The sequence below is a fragment of the Pangasianodon hypophthalmus genome, chromosome 19, assembly GCF_027358585.1.
Source record: "Pangasianodon hypophthalmus isolate fPanHyp1 chromosome 19, fPanHyp1.pri, whole genome shotgun sequence".
NCBI lineage: Eukaryota > Metazoa > Chordata > Actinopteri > Siluriformes > Pangasiidae > Pangasianodon > Pangasianodon hypophthalmus.
This window is the reverse complement of record NC_069728.1, coordinates 2,018,307-2,031,235: the sequence shown is the minus strand read 5'-3', so window position 1 is coordinate 2,031,235 and position 12,929 is coordinate 2,018,307. Positions and strand designations below refer to the sequence as shown.

Below are 12,929 nucleotides of genomic sequence, written 5' to 3'. Positions count from 1 at the left end.
TCTGTCTGCTAATTTACAGAGAAATGCATCCAATCTAATCTGGAACAGGAAAAAGTCTTCAACTGTCCAGTCTGGGTGAGTCTGTGCCCATGATAGCCGCAGATTCTTGGCTGACAGGAGTGGAACCTGATGTGGTCTTCTGCTGTTGTAGCTCATCCACCTCAAGATTCAATGTTTTGTGCATGCCGAGATGCTTTTCTGCTCACCACAGCTGTAAAGAGTGATTATGAGTTGCTATATCCTTCCTGGCAGCCCAAACCAATCTGGCCATTTTCCTCTGACTTTTATCAACAGGAGAGGTTGATAAGGGGGTTACAGTAGCAGAGGCCACTGCCATTAGGTTCACTAACACTGGACTGTTTGTGTCGGTGTTTACTGTAACAAACATTAACACTTCTCTCAGAGTGAACACTTCCCTGCGCTCAAACTGCAACCAGCGCGCGCGCATCAACCTGCCGCCTGCTCAGACCACCGAGGCGTGAACCATTCTTGTCATCTGAGGGTAAACACATACATTCACATTTACAAAACTTCTTAAATATACATGTAAGGAAACTAGCTATAAGGTCATTATTTATTCAGATGATTTTTGTGTGGGGAGAATTAACACAAAAATAGATGTTATATTCAAAATTTAACCGATTGTAGTATTTAAATCTACCACCCCCGTAACACAGAAGGACTTGGTCTCGTCTTGTCCGAGGGCGAATAGCAAATGGCTCCTTCGTGGTAAAGTAGTGCACTACATAGGACACTAATCTATGACGTTATTTCCTGTCTGTAGCGCTAATGAAAGGTAGCATGTAGAGATTTGGGATTGAGCCGATGTTCACGGATAGCAAACAGGAAGTGCACCGTGTTTTGGAGAGTGTTTTTGATTCAGTCGGTGAAAGCAGTAATATTTTGATGATTCGCCTGAAGTCGCTGTAAAGGAAGCGCTGTGCAGAAAAGTGCTAGTTATGCGCTAACCCGTTTTATTAGCCGATTAGCTGATTAGCATTGAGGTGTGGAGGTGATCCGGCCATACAGGTAGGTAGCAAAGCTAGCTAGGCTAATCAGCTATGCTAACCCAGTCAGATGTGTTGTATCACACACACACACACACACACACACACACACACTCCTACACTCCTACACACTCCTACACACACACACACACTCTCCTACACACGCACTAACACACTCCTACACACACACTAACACACTCCTACACACACACACACACTACCACTAACACACTCCTACACACACACACTAACACACTCCTACACACACACACACACACACACACACTAACACACTCCTACACACTCACACACTCCTACACACTCACACACTCCTACACACACACTAACACTCACACTAACACACTCACACACACTCACTCACACTAACACACTCCTACACACACTCCTACACACACTCACACTAACACACTCCTACACACTCACTCACACTAACACACTCCTACACACACTCACACACACTCACTCACACTAACACACTCCTGCACATGATGTGACGTTTGCAGTTTATTAATCACTTTTGGCTTCCCAGAATTCAGCCTCATCTGATGGGTTTTCCCAGACCACTGCTCATATGTGTTGATTATTTATATGCACTTCATATGTTAATAAAAAATTCCCTTCTCTTTATCATTTAGATGCTTTTGGGCCTGAAAGTGGAAAAAAAAATCCATTGCTTTGCTGTACACAGTAAACACACTCAGTTTGGTGGTGTACAGAGATGACTTGAGATTTCAGGAGATATTTGTTCAAACTGAAGAGAGATCATTTCTGCTCAACTCTGACGTGCCGGTCTGAACACGGCCCACGGCTCGCTGCGTTACTGTAGTCTCTTTAGTTTCTATAGTAAGGATGCAGGCGGAACTTTTACACTGAGATGAGGTTTCCCTACGTAAAATAAATAAATAAATAAATAAAATAGAGGCGTGTTTTGATTGTCCTATGTCAGGTGATTAAAAGTAGCTCTTAAACATTGGATTGTGGATTTTCTCCTTTAAATACACAAGTATAATGAAAATGTTAGTGAAGTTCAGTGTGCCAGCCCTGCCGTGGGTTAATGAACTGCGGAGGGTGGCATGTGCCATGTTCTCTACACTAAGCTGAGGTCCTCTCCTGCCTCGACCTGCTTCATGCCTCTTTTCTTGTTGCAAATCTCGAATGTCGAGAAGCTCCCTGCCTCTAATGAATCTGATTCGAGTAAGATTGCTTGTCATTGTTGTTGTTTTTATTGTTGTTGTTACTGAGATCATCTTTCCTGCTTATATCTGATAATCAGATTTGAGCTGCTTGTCTCAACATAGTGTCTGTGTTTAACATTAGATTCCAGTTTTGTTTGATTCAAATCATCAGTTGTTTTGCCGCACTACAGATGACAGTGATGTGTGCCTGCACGTTAAAGTGCTGCTTGATCAACACTGATGCTTTTCTGTCGTGCCAGTGTGTTTGGCTGATCTCACAGCGTCAGCATGGGAGCAGAGAGCAGCGGGCTGAGGGGCTGTGTGCTTGAAGAGCCGTCCGTGACGCTCCCTTCAGGCCTCACCATGTACTCCGCTGTGCTGCAGGATGGAAAACCAGCCTCTGTCTTCGTCTACAAGCAGGGCAATGAAGACAAAGTGAACAAAGCTGCCAAGGTACAGTGGTAAAGATACTGAAGAAACGATTTGGGAGAAAAGCTCACTTTGATCAGACAGGACGTTTTTGCTGTCCAAACCATTCTTCTTTAGTTTCGCATTTGGAGCTACAATTAACAAAAGCTTGTAACCAACAGTTTCATCATTTCATCATACGCACTCATCTCAAACCATGCTGAGTTAATTAATCTCTCTCTGTCATGTGGTTAATGGTGTTAATTAGCCAAACAGTGTTGTCTGGGGCAAGGCTATTTTAGCATGTATTTTGCACAATGCTAGCTTTAGGTTAAAGCTACAGCCGCCGTTATTTAGTGACTGCATTTGATGTAAGTGGAAAGTTTGTGTAAATTTAATTTCCACCTGAACCACTCCTATAAGAACATCTGTGCAAACAGTACATATGTTGAAAGAAAGCTCTTGTATTCAGGAGCTGAGAGTGTCTTGTGCAGGGCTGGAAATAAACCGCAGTGGCTACTTGTTTTCCGATATTAGTAGCCACACAGCTCCAGTTTTAAATCTGTTTCTGTCAAAGGAATAAATGAGCACCGAGCACTTTATTAGGAACACCTGTACACCTACTCATTCTTGCAATTATCTAATCAGCCAATCATGTGGCAGCAGAGCACATAAAATCATGCAGATACAGGCCATGAGCTTCGGGTAATGTTCACATCAACCATCAGAATGGGGAAGAATGTGATCGCAGTGATTTTGACCATGACGTGCTTGTTGCTGTTGCCAGATGGGCTGGTCTGGGATTTTCACGCCCAATAAGAGTTTGTGCCAACAGCATGAATCCATGAACCCAACCTGCCTTGTGTCCACGGTCCAGGCTGGTGGAGGTGGTGTAATGCTGTGGGGAATGTTTTATTGGCACACTTTTGGCCCGTTAATACCAATCAATCATCTCTTGAATGCCACAGCCTCTTTGAGTTTTGTTGCTGAAGAATTGAGGCTGTTTTGAGAGCAAAGGGAGGCCCTAACCAGTATTAGTATAGTGTTCCTAATAAAGTGCTCAGTGAGTGTACTTTAGCGATGACGTTGTCTACAGTACAAAAACCTGTGCTCTGTTCCTGTTTAGCACCTGAAAACTCTGAGACACCCGAGTTTGCTGCGCTTCCTGTCGTGCTCCGTGCAGGATGGAGGCATACACTTGGTGACGGAGAGGGTGCAGCCTCTGGAGCTGCTGCTGGAGAATCTCACACCTGAGGAGATCTGCGCTGGTATCTATGATCTGCTGCAGGCCCTTGTGTTCCTCCATGACAGGGTAAGAGCAGTTACAGTGCTTTACATCTGAATAATCTGATTTCTTTGAGAGTGCCTATACGGGGTGGACAAAGCACTAGCCCGGCGCACGGGTCAAGCAGATCGTGTGTCCAGACTGTTAGTTTTTTATTCCTAGTTGCCCAGAAGACACAGGTTTAACAACCAGAACTTTTTTTAAACTTTTTTTAAACCCTACTCCTTATTGACTTTCACAAAACGAACTTTTTCATTTCATCATGCCGACTGAACCCCAGACCTCCTCACCAACATCAGTGTCTGATCTCACTAAAGCTCTTGTAGCTGAATGATCACAAATCCCCACAGCCACGCTCCAACATCTAGTGGAAAGCTTTCCTATGAAGAGCTGCAGAAAGGTGAATTACAGAAAAGGTGGGACAGTAATGTGAAATGCTAATAAAAACAGAAAGCAGTGATGATTGAGCTGTATTAAATTGAAAACAGTACAAAAACATGATATTTGATGTTTTATCTTAGTTGGGACAGGAACATGTTTATTACTGTGTTACATCACCACCTTTCCTTTTAGCAGCACTTAATAATCATCTGAGGACTGAAGACACCATTTTTCAGTGGACATTTTTGCCATTCTTTTTTTTCAGCTGCGCAGCTGTACTGGGCCTTCATTGTGGTATTTTGTGCTTCATAATGCATGACAGACGCAATGCATGGCCTTTAAACTTTACGCTGGTAACAATCTGCATGGTCCTTTTCTTCTTTGGCCCAGACAACACAACATCCATTACTTCCATAAAGAATCTGACAGGTTGACTCATCAGACCACAGTACACATTTCCACTGTACATTAGTCCATTTCAGATCAGCTCGAGCCCAGACCGTGGCATTTCTGGATGTTGTTGACATATTGTTCCACTGTGTATAGTTCAGTCCTAACCTGCTTTTGTGGATGCAGTGATGAACTGTGTTTATTAACTATGGTTTGTGGAAGTGTTCTCAAGCCCATGTGGTGATATCCATCACAAACGCATGCCGTTGTCTAACGCAGTGCCGTCTGAGGGATTGAATGTCAGGGGAATTCAGTTGTTTTTTTATTTTTTTGATGATGATTTACACTGTTAAAATACCTAAAATACCTAAAACCTTTGCAAACGTTCGTTGAGGAACATTGTTCTTAAACTATTAGATTATTTGCTGATGCGTTTTTAGTAAAGTAGTCCACCTGGATCCATCTTTGCTCAAAAAGGACTAGGCATTTCTTGGATGCTCCTTTTATACCTAACATGATTGCATTACCTGCTTAACATGTTTTTTTAAACACTTCACAATGTTCACAACAAGTTGCCCCTGTTTGTACTTTTTTAGAATGCGTTGCAAGCATCAATTTCAAAGGTCAAACATATAGATTGTCTTTGTCCTGTTTGCATTTAAATACAGGTAGAGTGGATTTACAAAGCACTGCTTTCTGTTTTATTTTTAGTTCAAGTACAAGTACTGTCCCCACAGTTTTGTAATTGTAGCTTGTACTATGAACACGGCTCACTGGTTGTAATAATATTATGTTTGAGGAACATAAATTAAGTTTGCAATCTGATTGGCTCTCTGGACCTCTGTGAAAACCATGTACTGGGTTTTGGATGAAACTGTAAAACTGTAGAGAACACAGTCTTTAAAAATTATTGAAGTTACAAGTTAATTATTGAAGATTGTGTTTTCCAACAGACTACAGGAAAAAGTGCCCCGAGAGTCAAACTGGTCATGTGTATTAAAGACCGGTACCACACTCTCTAGAGGATGCTAGAAATCTGGCTCGTGAAACTAGAGTTAGAGCTTGTTAATTATGGAACTTTTGTCTAAAGCTGGAAGCTAGAAGCCATGGTCCAGTTAAGCACTGTGCTTCAGGGCACAACAGTTGTACTCGGGCAGTCCAGGAACTTAAACTCACAGCCACTTCAGGTTATAGTTTGTAGTGATATTTCTCACCTGCCTGTGTGTCCTCAGGGAAAATCAAGCCACAACAATGTGTGCATGTCCTCTGTATTCGTTAGTGATGACGGACACTGGAAACTTGGCGGGATGGAAACGGTTTGCAAATTTTCTGAAGCAACACCAGAGGTAAGACACGACAAAATGAGCCTACATCGCCTTGCTCACATCTCTGAGACAGGAGCATTATAGCCACAGCATCATGTGAGCCTTCTAAAATAATCCTATAGGCATAATTTATTATATGATGTGCTGGAGAATGTTGCAGCTTGAGATCTTTTTGTGTTGTACCAGTTTCTCACCAGTGTTCAGACAGTAAGAGAGAGCAGCGCTGTGCCTCCTGAGGAGAAGGTGAGGCACTCTCATTTGACGTTATATGATTTCCATTACCTCAAAAGCCATTACAGTTCAGTGACTCAGTCACACGAAAACATGGTGTTTTTTTTCTATAGCTTGGCGGGTTCAAGACGCTTCCCGAAAAACACGCCCACGCGCGGGATGCCTTCTCTTTCGGCGTGCTGGTGGAGGCCCTCATCCCCTTGCTGAGCAGTTACGGTTAGTGTTCTTAATTCTGCAGCACCAGTGAACTGTGTGTCTGAGGAACACGTCCTGTGCAGTCGATAAGCCTCCAAGGGATCAATGGATATAGATGCATTTCACAAAAAGGACACAGTTTTGCTAAAGTATAATCAGTGAATGCGTTCTCCTTTAGTCTTCACTTTCATTCAGATCCAAATTATTAACAGCATTCTGTAAATTGTTTCTCTTGACAAGGCAAAACAAAGCCATATCCTTGTGTGTAATTTTGTTATTTTACTCTTTGTACGCTTAGTCATGTTATTCCACTACGCATCATGTTTTTCCATTTCCTTGTGGTTAAGAGTCTGTCAAGTATGTTCTCATCTTCCTCCCATTCCTTCCTCCCCCTCATCTTTCATTCATTGTTTTTATTTCTTCCATTCGTCTGGGCGTTTTGATGACGTCTGTCTGTCTTTGTGTGTCTCAGTGTCTGATGAGCTGCTCGAGAGTCTGAGGAGCACGCTGCAGGTCAGCCTGTTACCCTCTGACCCCACGGTGCGGCCGGCGCTCAGCAGTCTACTGACTCACGAGTTTTTCAGGTGTGTGTACTGTGTTGACCTGATAATGGCTGTTCTAGTACTGCTAAGCATTTTTGGATTAAATGGATATATTCACACCTGGTTATTAGATTTGTTAAATAGATAAATATTCAGAACTAAACTTTTCTATTGATCTCAGCAGGAATGACTTTCTGGACATCATGAACTTTCTAAAGAGTTTGACTTTAAAATCCGAGGAGGAAAAGCACGAGTTTTTTAAGTAAGACTTTGTCCTACTCTGCTGTAGTTTTATTTTTTAGGGTATAACACACTATAGTAAACGTGTGCTCTATATGTGTTTTTCTCCAGATTTCTACTGGACCGAGTTCACAGCCTCCCTGAGGAACTAATTGGCACTCGTTTGGCTCCTAAACTGTTAAATTCTCTGGTATTTGCTGAACCCACCGCTGTGAAAAGCTTCCTGCCTCACCTGTTACAGCCCAAAAAGGGTATGAAAGTGCTCTGAATATGACACTGTTTTTGCTCGGTGGCTTGTAGTTGATTAATTCATTAGAATTTCAACCCAAATAAAAATTCTAATTTCTAACATGCATGAAGGGAAAATAATTAAAGCATTAAAGGTGTCAGACTCACTCTAGATAATGGGCCACATGGCACTTAGTCCAGCGTCAAGTGGGCCGGACCAAAAGAAATCGGTTTAGTGTCCAATAACACATCAGTAGCAGCTCTTACGTGTGTTCATTTATCTGCATTTATCTAAAAGTCACATTCTGAATGCACACGCGGATTGAACACGTATCACCCAAACTCTTGAACATTTCGTGTCCCTCTGATTCTGTGGTGGTTTTGCAGATTCAGCTGTACGAGTTGGGGAGGAGTGCCTGCTGTCTATGCCACTGTACCGGAGACACGTGGTGCCACAGCTTCTGAAGCTCTTTAAAGTGAACGAGGAGCATGTCCGTATGGTGCTGCTCTCCCATATCCACGTCTATGCCGAGTTCTTCTCAAATGACGAGCTCAAGAACCAGATCCTACCTCAGGTAAATAGGAAAATATAGAAATAGGAAATACCCCTTGATTTTCCCCATATAATCACATGTAATGTACGTTAATAGGGCTTCCACGATTGATTGTTGCTTTTGAATATTCTGTACGGATAAAAAAAAAAAAAGCTTAAGACTTCATTAGGTTTAATGATTGATAAGTAAGAAGCAGCAGAATACAAATATTAAAGGCACATTTAGTCTAAATAAAGAGCTTAAAACATTAATCAACTTGTTCAAACAGTGAACTTGTTTATAGCACACAGTATAATTAACAAAAATTCCCCAAAAAACTGCATGACTAATGCTAGGCAACTCATCTTACAGAGCTCTTACAGGTGCTCACACGGGCATGTTTCCTCTTCAGGTGCGCACTCATGCCAGGTGTGATGTCGTGCCAGACTGATTCATGTTTGCATAGACTATATTACCGTGTCCCAAATGAACCTTACCAAACTTCAGATGTTGTCTTGCACCGTCTTGGATTTGTTCCATGCTTGTAGTTGGTCGTAGCTACTTAGTTTTATACATTCATTCATCTTTAGTAACCACTTTATCCTGGTCAGGATCGCGGTGGTTCAGGAATCTATTCAGGAACACTGTAACCCGAGATCAGGGTCGAACACAGGGAGCTGGAAGGCAACAAAGCTAACTGTCTGCTTGGCTTAGCTGTAGTGGATTATAAAAACTTGTGTTCCATGCAGAAAATAAAAGGCTGCCCACACCATGTCCAGAAGGGAGACTACACTGTACTGCAATGGAGCAAGTCTGTGGAAGTTTTAATTGTAAAATAGTAAAACGTTTAATAGTAAAAGTGCTCGTCATTTAAATTATTTTATTATATATTAATTCATGAATTAGTCTAAGTATTTAAATATTTGTTGCAGATTTACACATTAATAAGAACACCATGCTGTTGGTGGTGAAGATAACAAGCTGTGAATATGCTGATGAACTGTTAGCAACACCCATGTAACTCTGTTTACAGCTGTTTCCAGTGCATTGCTGATAGCGGTGACCTGAGACTAAATTATAACAGAAAACATGGTGAATAACAAAAACACAGTTACACTGTATAGAGAAAACTGTCAGATGCCACCGTAAACCATTTTGTTGGTTTGTGAAATGTGCACTTCCAATGAAGAATGATCACCCATGTCCCTGCAGTTGTACCAGAATATTTGTACCAAAATTGAATGCTGTTTTGTTCTCGCTGGAAGTCTATAGAAAATTATCTTACTACAGAAAATGACATTTTCAAGTGTTTAAAACTCTTTATGAAACTGGTTTGTATATTATTTAAACATTTTACAGGTGTTGCTGGGAATGAGAGACACAAACGATGCTCTGGTTGCCATGACGCTCCAAAGCCTGGCAGTCCTGGTGCCGTTACTGGGAGCGCAGGTGGTGGTGGGTGGAGAGAGGACCAAAGTCTTCAAACGTACCACACCAAACTTCACCAAGTCCACAGAGGTTACGCCTGAAAGTCAGTTTATTTATTAATTTTCCTTTTCCCACTTTTTTTCCAGCCCATTAATCTCAATAATCTCAGCAAGGTTACTTTTTCAGGAATGTCAGTTTTAAATCTGTATCTGTAAATATATATGTAAATATGCATTATATATGTACTCCATATATAGGTGATTAGTAAGTGTATTTGGGCTTTTGCTTCTCTAGCATTGCAATTCAGCTGTCTATAAAAACGGACAAAAAAGCTCTGCGTAGCTCAGAACAGTAGTACAGACAGGCGGTTTGTGTGAAACTGGACTGGTGGCTAAAATCCTCTCTTCCCCTTTACTTCTGGCTTTCTTGTGCAGACTCACCAGTTCATATTGTTGGAGCATCTTTGCCCCGTAGTTCGCAGCCCTCCAAGGTTAAAAGTCTGTTGCCTAAGCACTTGGAAGGAGGAGAGCTGGTTCTGGAGAAGCTGAAGTCTCTCCAGTCAGTCGGAAGAGATGCTGCTGCCCATCTGCCCGCTACGTCAAAGCCGGGTAAGATAGAGGAGTGGGGGAGTCTCTACCAAACATCTCATAGCAAGAGATTTGACCATGAACAGCTCCAGCATGACTGGTCACTGACTGAACAGTGTTTTGCATGGAGATATTTGATGCATATTGCCCTGGAGGCTTTAGGAAAAAAAAAAAAATCAGCTATTTTCCATAACATGTACACTGTATTAATTTAGTTTGATGTCTGATTTTGTCTACTGCTGTGTGGAAATACAGCTCTTCCCCTGAATGGCTTCAGCCAAGAGAAAGAGGGAGAGAATGGCAGCAGAACGGAGAAGCCAGACGAGGACTGGCCCGACTGGGAGGATGCGGAGGAGAAATCTGGCAAATACCAGCCTGTACAAATTAGCATACAGCCTGCAGACAGTGACTCAGAATTTCCAACCACTGCTGTATATGATGAAGAAGGACCCTGGGATGATTTTGAAGATTCTGAGGTCATCTCCAAGCACTCAACTGCTACACCTCATCCAGTCCCGTCGTCAAAGTCCTTAAGCGACAGTGCCATAGAACCTGTATCTGTACCAACTTCTGGACCCGCAAGAGCGTCTAAAGCACTCAAACTTAATACTGCTTCAGTAAAAACTGCTTCTGAGCAGAAAAATTTGTCTTCAGATACAGGCTGGGAGCAGAACATGAAAGATACCAGGCCCAGCAAACCAGGTTTAACTACAGAAGCCAAACCTAAAAATGGATACAGGAGTGCAGGAGCTGGGGGACTAGGGGAGGAATTCACCATTGAGGTGAAGAAGAAACCAAATAGGGATCCAGAGCTGGACCTCTTCGCTGACATGGTACCGGACATAAAGCTGTCTTCTCCTAGCATGTTCTTACCCATAGGGAGTTCAGTCAGCAAGTCTGAAGGACCTCCAGCTGCACCAATATCTCACACTGAGCCAGACACTACACACTTAAACACACAGGAACTGACAGCCAAGTTTGCTGCAGTAGACCTGACAGAGGTGAGGTTTGTTTCATTCTGATCCAGTCACTGTTCTTCTGATGTGCTGATTTATCATGAGTTAATATGTTGGGATTATTATATTTCACCAGGTCTGTGAGCAACACAAATTAATCACATCTGTGCATTGCAACTTTACAGTTACAAAGCCAATCTGATTTCTTTCTGCTAAATGAATGTGAACAAAACAAAATCCACTCAGTGTATTGAGGCTCAGAACAAGTTACCATAAGCATCCACAGTGTGGCGCTGTTTCTGAGCCGGTTAACAGTGTCTGATATAAACATCATCAGATGGTTCAATCATACGTGTCACTTTTTGCAGTCCTAGCATTTTTATATATTTGGCAATAACCAAATATATGGTAATAATTACTAATTAGTGACTCAGTGAATGACTGAATATAGCAAATAGTTTAAACCTATGTTATTTTTCTTTACATCTTTCTTTACAAGCTTGCCTTCGGATTGCACTGTATGTGTGTGTGTGTGTGTGTGTGTGTGTGTGTGTGTGTGTGTGTGTGTGTGTATGTATGTATATATATATATATATATATGTGTATATATATGTGTATATATGTGTATATATGTATATATATGTATGTATATATATATATATACACACACACATACATATATATATATATATATATATATATATATACACACATATATATAATTACATACAGTGCAGTCCAAAGGCAAGCTTGTAATGAAAGATGTAAAGAAAAATAACATAGGTTTAAACTATTATGTACATATAATATATATTTGGCCAGGACACAAAATCTGGAGTGATGTTTCTTGACCAGGGGTATTGACTGTAGGCTGGTTGTCTTTCACAGGCTGATGCGGAGGGCTGGGGTGACAGTGATATCAACTGGGAAGACGAGAACACCTGGTCGTGATCACTGGAACTGTGAGCCAAAGGCTGTGCACAAGATGTCAATTCCTAAGACGGTTCAAATGTGAAACTGAGTTGGAAACCATCATGACCGTTGTAGGCAGTTGAAATGCCTCTTAACACTATTGAAAGTGCAGAAGTGTAGCTTTAGGACTACTAATTTGGTCAACATGCAATTATGGGTATTCTGAATATATCACTCACTTCAAACTACGCTGTTATATTAGGGTTACCTTTTCCAGCTCACTTATTTTAATTGTATAAGAGAGCACCAAGCCATAATGGAACTTGTGAAAGCTGTCAACTGTAATTTATTCTACAGGATGTGAGCTCTTGTCTGTGGTATCCATGGTTTAATAATTCTGACCTTGACATCTGGCATGATGTAATCTTGAATACAATCACTTGAGTAATGAATCTGATTGATTGATAAAAATCAGGCATTAGAAATACTGTATCATGAGATTTGCAATCAGGGCTGTGATGTTTGAGACTGGTCTCTCTCTTTTAAAACCGCACCAAGAATGAAACTATTAATGATATGAAGTGTTAGTGTCTTGGTTTACTTGCCTCTCAGTCTTTTTGGGAACTTTGTGTAGCTCTTTGCCAAATCCTGACTGAAATGTAGCTTCTAGCTATAAAGGCATTTTCACTGGAAGTACACGTGCAGCATTTGTCTACAGTTTTAGGGGTTTTGTTTGTGCCATCAGTGGTTCAACTTATTTCTGCTTATATTACAAGGAGCCTTATACAATAGCGACTTTCAACATGAACATGTGTATAGTATATTGTTTATATATAGTACACACACACAGACACATTTTGTTTTAGGGGTGGGATTTTGCTGAAGTAAAAGAGAAAATGATATAATTTATTTGTATTGCCAAATGCTTATCAAATAAAAAAAGGTTTTATGGTATTTATCTGAGTGTTGTTGACATTGTTTTTCCACAAAACTAGAACTGTCCTGATTCTGATCAATAAGACAAGCTTGCGTCGTGCTCAAACATTCCAGTAGCCAAAGAGAATGATAATCAGAGGTTATGTTAA

General features: G+C 41.3%; 1 protein-coding gene across 3 annotated transcripts; it reads left to right on the top strand.

Moving 5' to 3' along the window:
* The first annotated feature begins 297 nt into the window (after positions 1–297).
* scyl3 (SCY1-like, kinase-like 3) lies at positions 298–12,802 on the top strand. 3 transcript variants are annotated; one of them, XM_053242199.1, is made up of 14 exons: positions 298–502; positions 2,464–2,656; positions 3,738–3,923; positions 5,900–6,013; positions 6,179–6,235; positions 6,337–6,439; positions 6,891–7,002; positions 7,145–7,222; positions 7,312–7,451; positions 7,816–8,003; positions 9,321–9,492; positions 9,824–9,997; positions 10,232–10,977; positions 11,821–12,802. In XM_053242199.1, the coding sequence occupies exons 2-14, from the start codon at positions 2,492–2,494 to the stop codon at positions 11,881–11,883; spliced, it is 2,298 nt and encodes a 765-aa protein (XP_053098174.1). In that variant the 5' UTR covers positions 298–502; positions 2,464–2,491; the 3' UTR covers positions 11,884–12,802. The 3 variants fall into 3 exon arrangements, with proteins under 3 accessions (XP_053098174.1, XP_026802753.1, XP_026802754.1); XM_026946952.3 differs by lacking the exon at positions 298–502 and adding an exon at positions 570–1,029; XM_026946953.3 differs by lacking the exons at positions 298–502; positions 2,464–2,656 and having other exon boundaries at positions 3,783–3,923; positions 5,947–6,013.
* Positions 12,803–12,929: the final 127 nt, after the last annotated feature.

Excerpts from the sequence above, each read along its gene's own strand:
- scyl3 (XM_053242199.1), top strand. The coding sequence starts at position 2,492 with ATGGGAGCAGAGAGCAGCGGGCTGAGGGGCTGTGTGCTTGAAGAGCCG. Across the intron at positions 6,014-6,178 it reads TTTCTGAAGCAACACCAGAG|TTTCTCACCAGTGTTCAGAC; the intron begins GTAAGACACGAC and ends GTGTTGTACCAG. Across the intron at positions 6,440-6,890 it reads CCCCTTGCTGAGCAGTTACG|TGTCTGATGAGCTGCTCGAG; the intron begins GTTAGTGTTCTT and ends TGTGTGTCTCAG.